Below are 15,511 nucleotides of genomic sequence, written 5' to 3' on the forward strand. Positions count from 1 at the left end.
GAGGCCACAACAGTGAGAGGCCTGCGTACCGCAAAAAAAAAAAAAAAGATGTTAAAAAAAAAAAGAATGCTAAATGGTGTACGTTTAAAAATTATTAATACAAAATACAACAATAATTTGGACTTCTGGATGAAACTCATGCTTTTGAGATTATGCACTATAAAGTAAGGAAGGATACATAACAGTAGGTCCACTACTGACCTGTCCACCCTCTCTCCTCCCTATACATATACCCAAGGAGATTCCAAATCCTGTCCATTTTTGCTTCCTAAATCTCTTTCTAATCTGCCCGTTTTCTCTCCATCACAACTACCACTCTTATCCAAATCTCCTATCTTCTATCAGTAGCTTTCTAACTTTACCCATATCCACTCTAGCTGTTCTTCATCTCTTAGAACACTCCAGTTGCTTCCCACGTTCTCAGGGTGAAGATCAGATTCCCTGCTGTGGCCTACTAGGTCCTGCGTGGCCTGGCCCACCTGTGTCTCCAGCCTCATTTCCCACCACTCAGTTTGCTCTCTGTGCTTCTCCTCTCACACCCTGTGCTTCCTCCTACCACCTGCCTTTGCACTGGCTGTTCTCTGCCCTGAGCCTTTTCCCATCTCCCTTCTCCTTGATAACTCCTATCCTCCTGTAAGTCTTGGCTAAGTTTACACTTTAAGAAAAGCCTTCCAGGCTTCCCTGGTGGCACAGTGGTTAAGAATCCTCCTTCCAATGCAGGGGACACAGGCTCGAGCCTTGGTCCGGGAAGATCCCACATGCCACGGAGCAACTAAGCCCATGCTCCACAACTACTGATCCTGCGGTCTAGAGCCCGCGAGCCACAACTACTGAGCCTGCGTGCCGCAACTAATGAAGCCCACACGCCTAGAGCTCGTGCTCTGCAACAAGAGAAGCCACTGCAATGAGAAGCCCAAGCACTGCAGCCAAGAGTAGTCCCCACTCGCCGCAACTAGAGAAAGCCCGCGCACAGCAACAAAGACCCAATGCAGCCAAAAATAAATTTTTTTTTAATTAAAAAAAAAGAAAAAAAAAAGCCTTTCTGACCTTACTTGCTGGTCTTAAAACCCCTATTTTCTGCCTTCAAACCTTCCTTGTAGCACTTGTCACAGTCTGTGTAGTTATTGGATCAACATTTCTCTTCTCCACTGAACTGTGGATGTTACCTCCTTTGCTCACCCTTAACTCAGGGCCTAGCAGACCCAGGGCCGTGTGTATATTTAGAGAATCAATAAGTATTGCTGAGTGCGTGATGCCCTGTGTTGGAAAACCGTATGGAGTCATATTTGAATTGGTTATTATGTCCTTTATATGGGTAGTATTTTCCAAAGTTTATTTCTTTTATTTATTTATTGGGCAGCATTGGGTCTTAGTTGCGGCACGCGGGATCTTCATTGTGGCGCTTGGGCGCCCTAGTTGTGGGTAATGGGCTCCAGAGCACGTGGGCTCAGTGGTTGCAGCATGCGGGCCCTCTAGTTGTGGCTCACGGGCTCTAGAGCATGCAGGCTCAGTAGTTGTGGCGTGCAGACTTAGTTGCCCTGCGGCATGTGGGATCTTAGTTCCCTCACCAGGGATCGAACCCGCATCCCCTGCATTGGAAGGTGGATTCTTAACCACTGGACCACCAGGGAAGTCCCTCCAAAGTTTATTTCTTAATACTAGTTTGAGATACTAATAAATTTTATTTACTATTACAAGGATTTCATAGCCAAAAAAAGATTGGAAACACCAAAGTAAATAAGTTTCTTTAACTCATAAATAAGTAAATGTTTCTTTACCTCATAAAGCCTTTAATAGAAAAGACTATGTGTCATTTCCAAATTTACTTGACTTTGGAAACATTAGGGAGTATCCTGTAGAACAGAAGTTATTGTGTAGACCTCAGAGTCAGACTTGCTGGGTTGAAAGCCAACCTGTTTCATTTGCAAGCTTTGTGACCTTGGACGAGTTACTTAAGGTTTCTGTACTTCAGTTTTTCTGTTATACAACGGGAATGATGATAGAAGCTTCCTGTTGTGAGGATTAAGCACTTAGAATGGTGGAAAGGTGTTGCTGTTAGTTAATGTTAGCAGAGGATGAGTGTTCACAGGAACGCCCTTTGGGAAATGCTGATGTCAGAGAAAATGCATTGGCCTGGGAGACTGGAATTAGCTCTATGGCCTTGGGCAAGACTACTAAACCTCTCTGAGCAACAAATTTTTCCATTGAATATTGAAAGGATTGACTCTAGGTGGTCTCTAGGACTTTCCCAATTCAAATTTGCCAAGATTTAATTATTTTCAAGTTGCTAAAGATAACAGAATACACAGGGCCATCCAAAATCAGTTGACATCATAACAAAAGATCAAATAATTTTGAGCAGTTTCTATTTAGACTAATTTGTCATTGATGAGCTCTTTGAGTGGATCCTTAAGCTTTATTTGGGAAAGGGTATAATTGTTTACCCACATAACCTTTTTTTTTTTTTTTTGGACATCCTTAGGTCGTCTCAGTGACATATACGGAGACTACAAATATACATACTGGGCATGCGGCATAATCCTTATTGTCTCAGGCATCTATCTCTGCATTGGCATGGGCATCCATTATCAACTCGAGGCAAAAGAACAGAAGGCAGAGGCGAAGCAGAAAAAGGAGAGTAAAGAGATGGAACCAAAAGATATTAAAGCTGCAGAATCTCCAGAACTGAAAGGCACAGAAGGAGGACCCAAAAAGGAGAAACTTTCAGGCTGAAGTCAGGGATAAACAGAAGCTTTGGACCAAAGATACTTGAAAAATTCTACTGAATCATGTTCTACTTTTGGTGCTTACAGTGGATAGTGGACATTTGTGTGGAAGTCATACCAGGTGTTCATTGATAGAACTTTTATTTCCTTCCTTTACAACAGTCATAATAAATATGTCACGTCCTTCAGGGGCAGGGGATTTGCAAAAGGTGACAGAAGGAAATAGCTTTTATTTGAAGTCATTTTTTTAAGGTATACCTTGAATACTGTACAAATCCCTTTTATAAGAGTAAAGTTTAATGAATTTTGACACAGGTATTTTGTCAAATAACTACCACACTAATATAGAATATTTCAAACCTCCAAAATAATTCCCTTCTGCTCCTTTGCAGTTAATCCCCTCCCCTTAACTATAGCCCCTGGCAGCCACTGATCTGATTTCTGTCCCCTATAGTTTTGTCTTTTCCAGAATGGAATAAATGGAATCACATAGTATGTAACTATGGCACAATAGTATATATATGGTCTTTATCCTCAGTTCCTGGTATACAGCTCCTAGAAGCCTTGGAATCTCTGGAGTGATAAGAGTATCTTTTGCATGCTAATTAGGTGACTGGTGGCTGGAGACCCCTTTCTTAACTTCAGGATAGGGGCTAGTCTCCAAAAAGGCCAAAGCATGATTAGAGGGTTGGAACTTTCAGCCCCATCCCCTGACCTCTGAGAAGGGGAGAGGGGCTGGAAGTTGGGTTCAATTATTAATGTCCAATGATACAGTCAATCATGCCTATGTAATAAAACCCCCTAAACTACAGAGAGCTTCCTGGCTGGTGAATACTGTGAGGTACTGGGAGAGTAGTGTGCCCAGAGAGGGCATGGAAGCTCCTTACCACTCCTCCGCACCATATTTTACCCTATGCATCTCTTCCATCTGGCTGTTCTGAATTGTATCCTTTATAATAAATCAGTGAACGTAAGCAAAGTGTTCCCTGAGTTCTGTGATCCATTCTAGTAAATTATCAAACTTGATGAAGAAGTCATGGGAACTCCCAATTTATAGCTGGTTGCTCCCAAGTACAGGTGGCAACCTGGGACTTGAGACTGGAATCTGAAGTGAGGGCAGTCTTGTGAGACTAAGCCTTTAAATCTGTGGAATCTGACACTAACTCTGGGTACTTTATGTCAGAATTGAATTGAATTGTAGGACACCCAGTTGGTGTCTGGAGAGTTGGCAAAATGGTTGTTGGTATGGAAATAACCCACACATTGGTGTCAGAAGTGTTGTGAGTAAAAGCAGTTGGGAGTAGCCTTTTGTGTCTGGCTTCTTTCACAATAGCATAATGTTTTATGGTTCATCCATGTTGTTGTATTTTTCAGTAGTTCATTGCTTTTTATTGCTGAGGAGTATTTCTTTGTATAGTTGTACCATAATTTGTACATCCATCCACCAGTTGGACATTTGAGCTTTGTTCTAAGTAAAGATGCTATAAACATTCACATAGAGATCTGTGCAGACATATGCTTTCATTTCTCTTGGGTCAATGCTTAGGATTGGAATTGCTGGGTCATATGGCAAGTGCATGTTTAACTTTGTAAGAAACGATCAAACTATTTTCTCAGTGGCTATACCATTTGGTAATCCCGCTAGCGATGTATGAAAATTCTAGCTGTTCTACATCCTTGTCAGCACTTGGCATTGCCGATCTTTTTAACTTTCCCGTTCTAGTTGGTATGTAGTGTGTGACATTTCCCTGAACATTAAAGATGTTGACCATTTTTTCATGTGCTGTCCTCCGTATATTTTTAGAGAAGGTTTTTTTTTGAGGGGGGGCGGGCTGTGCTGCGTGGCATGTGGGATCTTAGTTCCCTGACCAGGGATTGAACCCGTGTCCCCTGCAGTAGAAGTGTGGAGTCCTAACCACTGGACTGCCAGGGAATTCCCGAGAAGGTTTATTTTTTAATCCTGACATTTAACAGTCTTAAAAATATTTAGGTGCCTTGAGGTTTTGTCTTTCAAACTCTTTAGGTAACTTTTCCTGGCATATCTGACAGTGAAATGAACAATATATTTGAACATCCTTAAATGTGTGACAGTGTATTTAAATAGATGGTTATGAAGTCTAATAGCATGGAAAGATCCTTCTGTTATAAGCATGATACAATGTTACGTGAAAAAAGCAGAACACAAACTAGGTAAGTATATATAATATACTCTCAGGGAAAAAAAGAGGAAAGAGATAAACACAAAATTCCAACCATACTTGTGTTGGAATGGTGACCTTTTCCCTATATTCATTTTCCTTAATGTGAATGTGATTGTTATATTTTCACTAATAACAGAGGAAAAATGAATAGATTTGAAATAGAAGAGTTCTGACAAGAGGCACTTATCTCCTAAGAAAATAAAGCTAATGATTATTATAAGCCATTATCTATTTGTTTATCTTTAAGAGTTGCATTCTGGTGAAAGGGAGGTGAGTGTGACATGGAAGTTGAGAGCACAGAGCACGAATAGCCTCAAGGCATGATTTTGCTTGTCTTGGACAAAGCTGTGGAGGGTAGAGTCCGCAGGCCACCTGTGTCAACCATCATTGCTTCCCTCCTGGAGACAGTGCTCTTGGGGACAGCATTCCTGTGGTTCCCCTTCCAGTCATCATTTAGCTGCAAATGCATATTTAACTTAGGAAGCCAGAGCATTCTGCACTTACCCACATCACAGCGTTATGCTTTTGAACGTTATCTTACTGAGATCAGCATCGGAAAAAAGTACAGTGAGGGACTTCCCTGGTGGTCCAGTGGGTAAGACTCCATGCTCCCAATGCAGGGGGCCCAGGTTTGATCCCTGGTTGGGAAACTAGATCCCGCATACATGCCACAACTAAGAGTCCGCACACCACAACGAAGATCCCGCGTGCCGCAACTAAGACCTGGCACAGCCTAAATAAATAATTTTTTTTTCTTTAAAGAAAAGGGTACAATGATGTCACAAAAAGGGTGATGTGGACCAAAGGAGGAAGTCTACCTTTCCATACATTCACTCAACAGATATTATTGACATTTACCCTAAGTGTCAGTTCTAAGCAGGGTTCTAGGCATTGAAGATTCATTCTGTGTTCCACAGATCTCACTTTCTGGTAGGGGAAGGCAGACAGTTAACAGTAAGTTGTAAGGAAAACAGCAGTTTTCAGAATAGAGCAATGGTTGAAAGATCAGCCTTCATTTATTCATTCATCTAAGCAGTGTTTTTTTTGAGTATCGTCTATGTGCCTGACTATTTGCTGGATAAAGGGGATAACAGTGAACAAAATCCAGTTCCTGGAACCCACAGCTTCTAGTCTAGTGGGGAAGACTGCACAGTAAGTGCTGTGATGAGACAGCACATGAAAAGGTACCTAACTCTACCTCGGGAGGGCCTAGAAAGCCTAAAAGTATATCAACTCTGAGTCTCATAACAGGAGCATAATATAATTGTTGTGAGGATTAACGTGCCCAGCATATGGTTTTAGTCATTTTAATAATGAAATTGGAATCTACTCACACCAAGCAGTGCAGTGAGGGAAGCGTCAGTATGTTTCATCATTAACCAGAACAACAATGAAAAAGAACTGCTGATAACACTTACATAGTTCATGGTTTACGTAGCCCTTCTACGTGCAGTTTATCATCCAATCCACACAAAACCCCAGGGAGGTAGCTATAATTAAAAACAATGCATGTGATATCCTGGATTGGGTTCTGGAACCACAAAAGGACATTAATGGAAAAACTGGTCTGTAGTTAATAGGATTGTCCAGTGTTAACTTCTTAGTTATGACCAATGTTCCATGATTATGAAAGAAATTAACATCAGAGGAAGCAAAATATGTATAACTAAATCACTTCGCTGTGTACCTGAAACTAACACAACATTGTGAATCAACTATACTCCAATATTAAATAAAACATTAAAAAAAATAATTAAATTAAAAAAACATCAGAGGAAGCTAGGTGAAGAGCATACAGAAACTCTCTGTACCAACTTTTCTGTAAATTTAAAATTTCAATGAAAAGTGAAAAAACCAAAAACCAAAAAATTCACAACACAACCCCTCCATCCTAGCAGGTCATCTACTATCAGAAGAGCATGGCAGCTCAGCGGCTAGAGCTGAAGGTGGGGCTGGATGGAAACTCTGGAAGCAAACACTAGAATGGAAGAGGCGAGTTCTGTGTAATCCCGGAGGGTAAATAACGGCTAAAGCAATCACTCAGGTCCTGCACCAAAAAGAGCAAGATGAGTCCTGGTCCCCAATGAATTCGCGATCTGATTTACAGTCCTTTTCTTTGGCACTGGAATTCATAATGTGATTTCTTCACCTGTGGATTTCCTTTCCTACCATGCTTTACCATTTCAAGATTTGCTCTCTGTGCTTCTCCTCTCACACCCTGTGCTTCCTCCTACCACCTGCCTTTGCACTGGCTGTTCTCTGCCCTGAGCCTTTTCCCATCTCCCTTCTCCTTGATAACTCCTATCCTCCTGTAAGTCTTGGCTAAGTTTACACTTTAAGAAAAGCCTTCCAGGCTTCCCTGGTGGCACAGTGGTTAAGAATCCTCCTTCCAATGCAGGGGACACAGGCTCGAGCCTTGGTCCGGGAAGATCCCACATGCCACGGAGCAACTAAGCCCATGCTCCACAACTACTGATCCTGCGGTCTAGAGCCCGCGAGCCACAACTACTGAGCCTGCGTGCCGCAACTAATGAAGCCCACACGCCTAGAGCTCGTGCTCTGCAACAAGAGAAGCCACTGCAATGAGAAGCCCAAGCACTGCAGCCAAGAGTAGTCCCCACTCGCCGCAACTAGAGAAAGCCCGCGCACAGCAACAAAGACCCAATGCAGCCAAAAATAAATTTTTTTTTAATTAAAAAAAAAGAAAAAAAAAAGCCTTTCTGACCTTACTTGCTGGTCTTAAAACCCCTATTTTCTGCCTTCAAACCTTCCTTGTAGCACTTGTCACAGTCTGTGTAGTTATTGGATCAACATTTCTCTTCTCCACTGAACTGTGGATGTTACCTCCTTTGCTCACCCTTAACTCAGGGCCTAGCAGACCCAGGGCCGTGTGTATATTTAGAGAATCAATAAGTATTGCTGAGTGCGTGATGCCCTGTGTTGGAAAACCGTATGGAGTCATATTTGAATTGGTTATTATGTCCTTTATATGGGTAGTATTTTCCAAAGTTTATTTCTTTTATTTATTTATTGGGCAGCATTGGGTCTTAGTTGCGGCACGCGGGATCTTCATTGTGGCGCTTGGGCGCCCTAGTTGTGGGTAATGGGCTCCAGAGCACGTGGGCTCAGTGGTTGCAGCATGCGGGCCCTCTAGTTGTGGCTCACGGGCTCTAGAGCATGCAGGCTCAGTAGTTGTGGCGTGCAGACTTAGTTGCCCTGCGGCATGTGGGATCTTAGTTCCCTCACCAGGGATCGAACCCGCATCCCCTGCATTGGAAGGTGGATTCTTAACCACTGGACCACCAGGGAAGTCCCTCCAAAGTTTATTTCTTAATACTAGTTTGAGATACTAATAAATTTTATTTACTATTACAAGGATTTCATAGCCAAAAAAAGATTGGAAACACCAAAGTAAATAAGTTTCTTTAACTCATAAATAAGTAAATGTTTCTTTACCTCATAAAGCCTTTAATAGAAAAGACTATGTGTCATTTCCAAATTTACTTGACTTTGGAAACATTAGGGAGTATCCTGTAGAACAGAAGTTATTGTGTAGACCTCAGAGTCAGACTTGCTGGGTTGAAAGCCAACCTGTTTCATTTGCAAGCTTTGTGACCTTGGACGAGTTACTTAAGGTTTCTGTACTTCAGTTTTTCTGTTATACAACGGGAATGATGATAGAAGCTTCCTGTTGTGAGGATTAAGCACTTAGAATGGTGGAAAGGTGTTGCTGTTAGTTAATGTTAGCAGAGGATGAGTGTTCACAGGAACGCCCTTTGGGAAATGCTGATGTCAGAGAAAATGCATTGGCCTGGGAGACTGGAATTAGCTCTATGGCCTTGGGCAAGACTACTAAACCTCTCTGAGCAACAAATTTTTCCATTGAATATTGAAAGGATTGACTCTAGGTGGTCTCTAGGACTTTCCCAATTCAAATTTGCCAAGATTTAATTATTTTCAAGTTGCTAAAGATAACAGAATACACAGGGCCATCCAAAATCAGTTGACATCATAACAAAAGATCAAATAATTTTGAGCAGTTTCTATTTAGACTAATTTGTCATTGATGAGCTCTTTGAGTGGATCCTTAAGCTTTATTTGGGAAAGGGTATAATTGTTTACCCACATAACCTTTTTTTTTTTTTTTTGGACATCCTTAGGTCGTCTCAGTGACATATACGGAGACTACAAATATACATACTGGGCATGCGGCATAATCCTTATTGTCTCAGGCATCTATCTCTGCATTGGCATGGGCATCCATTATCAACTCGAGGCAAAAGAACAGAAGGCAGAGGCGAAGCAGAAAAAGGAGAGTAAAGAGATGGAACCAAAAGATATTAAAGCTGCAGAATCTCCAGAACTGAAAGGCACAGAAGGAGGACCCAAAAAGGAGAAACTTTCAGGCTGAAGTCAGGGATAAACAGAAGCTTTGGACCAAAGATACTTGAAAAATTCTACTGAATCATGTTCTACTTTTGGTGCTTACAGTGGATAGTGGACATTTGTGTGGAAGTCATACCAGGTGTTCATTGATAGAACTTTTATTTCCTTCCTTTACAACAGTCATAATAAATATGTCACGTCCTTCAGGGGCAGGGGATTTGCAAAAGGTGACAGAAGGAAATAGCTTTTATTTGAAGTCATTTTTTTAAGGTATACCTTGAATACTGTACAAATCCCTTTTATAAGAGTAAAGTTTAATGAATTTTGACACAGGTATTTTGTCAAATAACTACCACACTAATATAGAATATTTCAAACCTCCAAAATAATTCCCTTCTGCTCCTTTGCAGTTAATCCCCTCCCCTTAACTATAGCCCCTGGCAGCCACTGATCTGATTTCTGTCCCCTATAGTTTTGTCTTTTCCAGAATGGAATAAATGGAATCACATAGTATGTAACTATGGCACAATAGTATATATATGGTCTTTATCCTCAGTTCCTGGTATACAGCTCCTAGAAGCCTTGGAATCTCTGGAGTGATAAGAGTATCTTTTGCATGCTAATTAGGTGACTGGTGGCTGGAGACCCCTTTCTTAACTTCAGGATAGGGGCTAGTCTCCAAAAAGGCCAAAGCATGATTAGAGGGTTGGAACTTTCAGCCCCATCCCCTGACCTCTGAGAAGGGGAGAGGGGCTGGAAGTTGGGTTCAATTATTAATGTCCAATGATACAGTCAATCATGCCTATGTAATAAAACCCCCTAAACTACAGAGAGCTTCCTGGCTGGTGAATACTGTGAGGTACTGGGAGAGTAGTGTGCCCAGAGAGGGCATGGAAGCTCCTTACCACTCCTCCGCACCATATTTTACCCTATGCATCTCTTCCATCTGGCTGTTCTGAATTGTATCCTTTATAATAAATCAGTGAACGTAAGCAAAGTGTTCCCTGAGTTCTGTGATCCATTCTAGTAAATTATCAAACTTGATGAAGAAGTCATGGGAACTCCCAATTTATAGCTGGTTGCTCCCAAGTACAGGTGGCAACCTGGGACTTGAGACTGGAATCTGAAGTGAGGGCAGTCTTGTGAGACTAAGCCTTTAAATCTGTGGAATCTGACACTAACTCTGGGTACTTTATGTCAGAATTGAATTGAATTGTAGGACACCCAGTTGGTGTCTGGAGAGTTGGCAAAATGGTTGTTGGTATGGAAATAACCCACACATTGGTGTCAGAAGTGTTGTGAGTAAAAGCAGTTGGGAGTAGCCTTTTGTGTCTGGCTTCTTTCACAATAGCATAATGTTTTATGGTTCATCCATGTTGTTGTATTTTTCAGTAGTTCATTGCTTTTTATTGCTGAGGAGTATTTCTTTGTATAGTTGTACCATAATTTGTACATCCATCCACCAGTTGGACATTTGAGCTTTGTTCTAAGTAAAGATGCTATAAACATTCACATAGAGATCTGTGCAGACATATGCTTTCATTTCTCTTGGGTCAATGCTTAGGATTGGAATTGCTGGGTCATATGGCAAGTGCATGTTTAACTTTGTAAGAAACGATCAAACTATTTTCTCAGTGGCTATACCATTTGGTAATCCCGCTAGCGATGTATGAAAATTCTAGCTGTTCTACATCCTTGTCAGCACTTGGCATTGCCGATCTTTTTAACTTTCCCGTTCTAGTTGGTATGTAGTGTGTGACATTTCCCTGAACATTAAAGATGTTGACCATTTTTTCATGTGCTGTCCTCCGTATATTTTTAGAGAAGGTTTTTTTTTGAGGGGGGGCGGGCTGTGCTGCGTGGCATGTGGGATCTTAGTTCCCTGACCAGGGATTGAACCCGTGTCCCCTGCAGTAGAAGTGTGGAGTCCTAACCACTGGACTGCCAGGGAATTCCCGAGAAGGTTTATTTTTTAATCCTGACATTTAACAGTCTTAAAAATATTTAGGTGCCTTGAGGTTTTGTCTTTCAAACTCTTTAGGTAACTTTTCCTGGCATATCTGACAGTGAAATGAACAATATATTTGAACATCCTTAAATGTGTGACAGTGTATTTAAATAGATGGTTATGAAGTCTAATAGCATGGAAAGATCCTTCTGTTATAAGCATGATACAATGTTACGTGAAAAAAGCAGAACACAAACTAGGTAAGTATATATAATATACTCTCAGGGAAAAAAAGAGGAAAGAGATAAACACAAAATTCCAACCATACTTGTGTTGGAATGGTGACCTTTTCCCTATATTCATTTTCCTTAATGTGAATGTGATTGTTATATTTTCACTAATAACAGAGGAAAAATGAATAGATTTGAAATAGAAGAGTTCTGACAAGAGGCACTTATCTCCTAAGAAAATAAAGCTAATGATTATTATAAGCCATTATCTATTTGTTTATCTTTAAGAGTTGCATTCTGGTGAAAGGGAGGTGAGTGTGACATGGAAGTTGAGAGCACAGAGCACGAATAGCCTCAAGGCATGATTTTGCTTGTCTTGGACAAAGCTGTGGAGGGTAGAGTCCGCAGGCCACCTGTGTCAACCATCATTGCTTCCCTCCTGGAGACAGTGCTCTTGGGGACAGCATTCCTGTGGTTCCCCTTCCAGTCATCATTTAGCTGCAAATGCATATTTAACTTAGGAAGCCAGAGCATTCTGCACTTACCCACATCACAGCGTTATGCTTTTGAACGTTATCTTACTGAGATCAGCATCGGAAAAAAGTACAGTGAGGGACTTCCCTGGTGGTCCAGTGGGTAAGACTCCATGCTCCCAATGCAGGGGGCCCAGGTTTGATCCCTGGTTGGGAAACTAGATCCCGCATACATGCCACAACTAAGAGTCCGCACACCACAACGAAGATCCCGCGTGCCGCAACTAAGACCTGGCACAGCCTAAATAAATAATTTTTTTTTCTTTAAAGAAAAGGGTACAATGATGTCACAAAAAGGGTGATGTGGACCAAAGGAGGAAGTCTACCTTTCCATACATTCACTCAACAGATATTATTGACATTTACCCTAAGTGTCAGTTCTAAGCAGGGTTCTAGGCATTGAAGATTCATTCTGTGTTCCACAGATCTCACTTTCTGGTAGGGGAAGGCAGACAGTTAACAGTAAGTTGTAAGGAAAACAGCAGTTTTCAGAATAGAGCAATGGTTGAAAGATCAGCCTTCATTTATTCATTCATCTAAGCAGTGTTTTTTTTGAGTATCGTCTATGTGCCTGACTATTTGCTGGATAAAGGGGATAACAGTGAACAAAATCCAGTTCCTGGAACCCACAGCTTCTAGTCTAGTGGGGAAGACTGCACAGTAAGTGCTGTGATGAGACAGCACATGAAAAGGTACCTAACTCTACCTCGGGAGGGCCTAGAAAGCCTAAAAGTATATCAACTCTGAGTCTCATAACAGGAGCATAATATAATTGTTGTGAGGATTAACGTGCCCAGCATATGGTTTTAGTCATTTTAATAATGAAATTGGAATCTACTCACACCAAGCAGTGCAGTGAGGGAAGCGTCAGTATGTTTCATCATTAACCAGAACAACAATGAAAAAGAACTGCTGATAACACTTACATAGTTCATGGTTTACGTAGCCCTTCTACGTGCAGTTTATCATCCAATCCACACAAAACCCCAGGGAGGTAGCTATAATTAAAAACAATGCATGTGATATCCTGGATTGGGTTCTGGAACCACAAAAGGACATTAATGGAAAAACTGGTCTGTAGTTAATAGGATTGTCCAGTGTTAACTTCTTAGTTATGACCAATGTTCCATGATTATGAAAGAAATTAACATCAGAGGAAGCAAAATATGTATAACTAAATCACTTCGCTGTGTACCTGAAACTAACACAACATTGTGAATCAACTATACTCCAATATTAAATAAAACATTAAAAAAAATAATTAAATTAAAAAAACATCAGAGGAAGCTAGGTGAAGAGCATACAGAAACTCTCTGTACCAACTTTTCTGTAAATTTAAAATTTCAATGAAAAGTGAAAAAACCAAAAACCAAAAAATTCACAACACAACCCCTCCATCCTAGCAGGTCATCTACTATCAGAAGAGCATGGCAGCTCAGCGGCTAGAGCTGAAGGTGGGGCTGGATGGAAACTCTGGAAGCAAACACTAGAATGGAAGAGGCGAGTTCTGTGTAATCCCGGAGGGTAAATAACGGCTAAAGCAATCACTCAGGTCCTGCACCAAAAAGAGCAAGATGAGTCCTGGTCCCCAATGAATTCGCGATCTGATTTACAGTCCTTTTCTTTGGCACTGGAATTCATAATGTGATTTCTTCACCTGTGGATTTCCTTTCCTACCATGCTTTACCATTTCAAGAATTAAAAGAGCTTGCCTTGCTGAGCTCTTGCCCACTGGGCTGCAGGAGGAGGTGGCCAGCAGCCATTAAGAAGCCAGAAGGGGAAGCTAAGTCCCTCGGTAGGCTGACAGTCTATAAATGTGTAATCAAGAGATGTTCACCCTGGGGTGTTTTTCTCTTCTTGCTGTGCTTCATTCTCTGTACCCTCCTACCCCACTTTAAAAAAAAAAGGAAGAAAAGCACCTGACTGCTTTTCTGACTATAATTCTGAATACTTTTCAAATCTGACGCTGTAGAGACATTTTAAAAAATTTTATAAGTATTTCTTTATTCATCTTATATGTAATATTTGAAGGCCAACCACATGCCCAACACTGTATAGAGCCTTGGGAATATACAATAGGGACTCACATGGGGGTGTTCCCTCGGAGAGCTTATAGTCTAGAGGGTGAGAAAGACATGAAACAGAGTACATAATCTGTAATGAAATTTAAGGAAAGACCAGGGTTAGACACTATGCTGCTTCTTACCACCTGATGACTATATTTGATCTCTTACTATGTCACTTTGTGAAACACCTGGATAAAGTCAGTAAATTCTAATACTTTTCAGTCTATCAAAACAGTTTTTACCTAAAGTAGCTTTTAAAAATCCTGCTCGCCCATAAACAAAACCACTACTGAGCCTGGGCTCTAGGGCCCGTGAGCCACAACTACTGAGGCTGTGTGCCACAACTACTGAAGGCCATGCTCCTAGAGCCGGGGCTTCACAACAAGAGAAGCCACTGCAATGAGAAGCCCAAGCACCACAACAAAGAGTAGCCCCCTCTCACTGCAACTAGAGAAAGCCCGCACGCAGCAACGAAAACCCAAGGCAGCCAAAAATAAATAATAAATTAATTAATTTTTTAAAAATGGGCAGAAGACCTGAATAGACATTTCTTTTTCTTTTTTGGCTGGCTTGGGTCTTCGTTGCTGCGTGTGGGCTTTCTTTAGTTGCGGTGAGCGGGGGCTACTCTTCGTTGCAGTGCGCTGGCTTCTCATAGCAGTGGCTTCCCTTGTTGCGGAGCATGGGCTGTAGGCACACAGGCTTCAGTAATTGTGGCTCGCAGGCTCTAGAGCGCAGGCTCAGTGGCTGTGGTGCACGGGCTTAGTTGCTCCGTGGCATGTGGGATCTTCCCGGACCAGGGCTCGAACCCGTGTCCGCTGCATTGGCAGACGGATTCTTAACCACTGTGCCACCAGGGAAGCCCCTGAACACACATTTCTCCAAAGAAGATATACAGATGGCCAATAGGCACATGAAAAAATGCTCAACATTTCTAATCATCAGGGAAATGCAAATAAAAACTACTATGAGGTATCACCTCACAGCTCTTGGAATGGCCATCATCAAAAAGTCTACAGGGCTTCCCTGGTGGCGCAGTGGTTGAGAGTCCGCCTGCCAATGCGGGGAACACGGGTTCGTGTACTCAGCTGTAAAAAAAAGAATGAAATAATGCCATTTGCAGCAACATGGATGGACCTAGAGATTATCATACTAAGTCAGAGAGAGAAAAACAAATAATACATGATATCACTTATATGTGGAATCTAAAATAATGATACAAATGAACTTATTTACAAAACAGAAATATACTCACAGACATAGAAAACATATTTATGGTTACCAAAGGGGAAGGGGGGAGGGATAAATTACGAGTATAAGATTAACAGACAGAGACTACCATATATAAAGTGGATAAAAAACAAGGATTTACTGTATAGCACAGGGAACTATATTCAATATCTTATAATAACCTATAATGGAAA

At 41.4% G+C, this 15,511-nt stretch overlaps 1 protein-coding gene across 4 annotated transcripts in view; it reads left to right on the top strand.

The window, feature by feature from the left end:
* The window catches only part of LOC102985261 (monocarboxylate transporter 1), a 38,920-nt gene extending 34,779 nt beyond the window's left edge, over window positions 1–4,141 (top strand). For all 4 annotated transcript variants that reach the window (XM_024119850.3, XM_024119854.3, XM_024119851.3 and 1 more), the window contains one exon: window positions 2,483–4,141. In XM_024119850.3, the coding sequence (XP_023975618.1) occupies window positions 2,483–2,733 (251 nt within the window). In that variant the 3' untranslated portion in view covers window positions 2,734–4,141. The remainder of the gene's footprint in view (window positions 1–2,482) is intronic.
* Window positions 4,142–15,511: the final 11,370 nt, after the last annotated feature.

The sequence above is a fragment of the Physeter macrocephalus genome, chromosome 4 (assembly GCF_002837175.3).
Source record: "Physeter macrocephalus isolate SW-GA chromosome 4, ASM283717v5, whole genome shotgun sequence".
Taxonomy (NCBI): Eukaryota; Metazoa; Chordata; class Mammalia; order Artiodactyla; family Physeteridae; genus Physeter; species Physeter macrocephalus.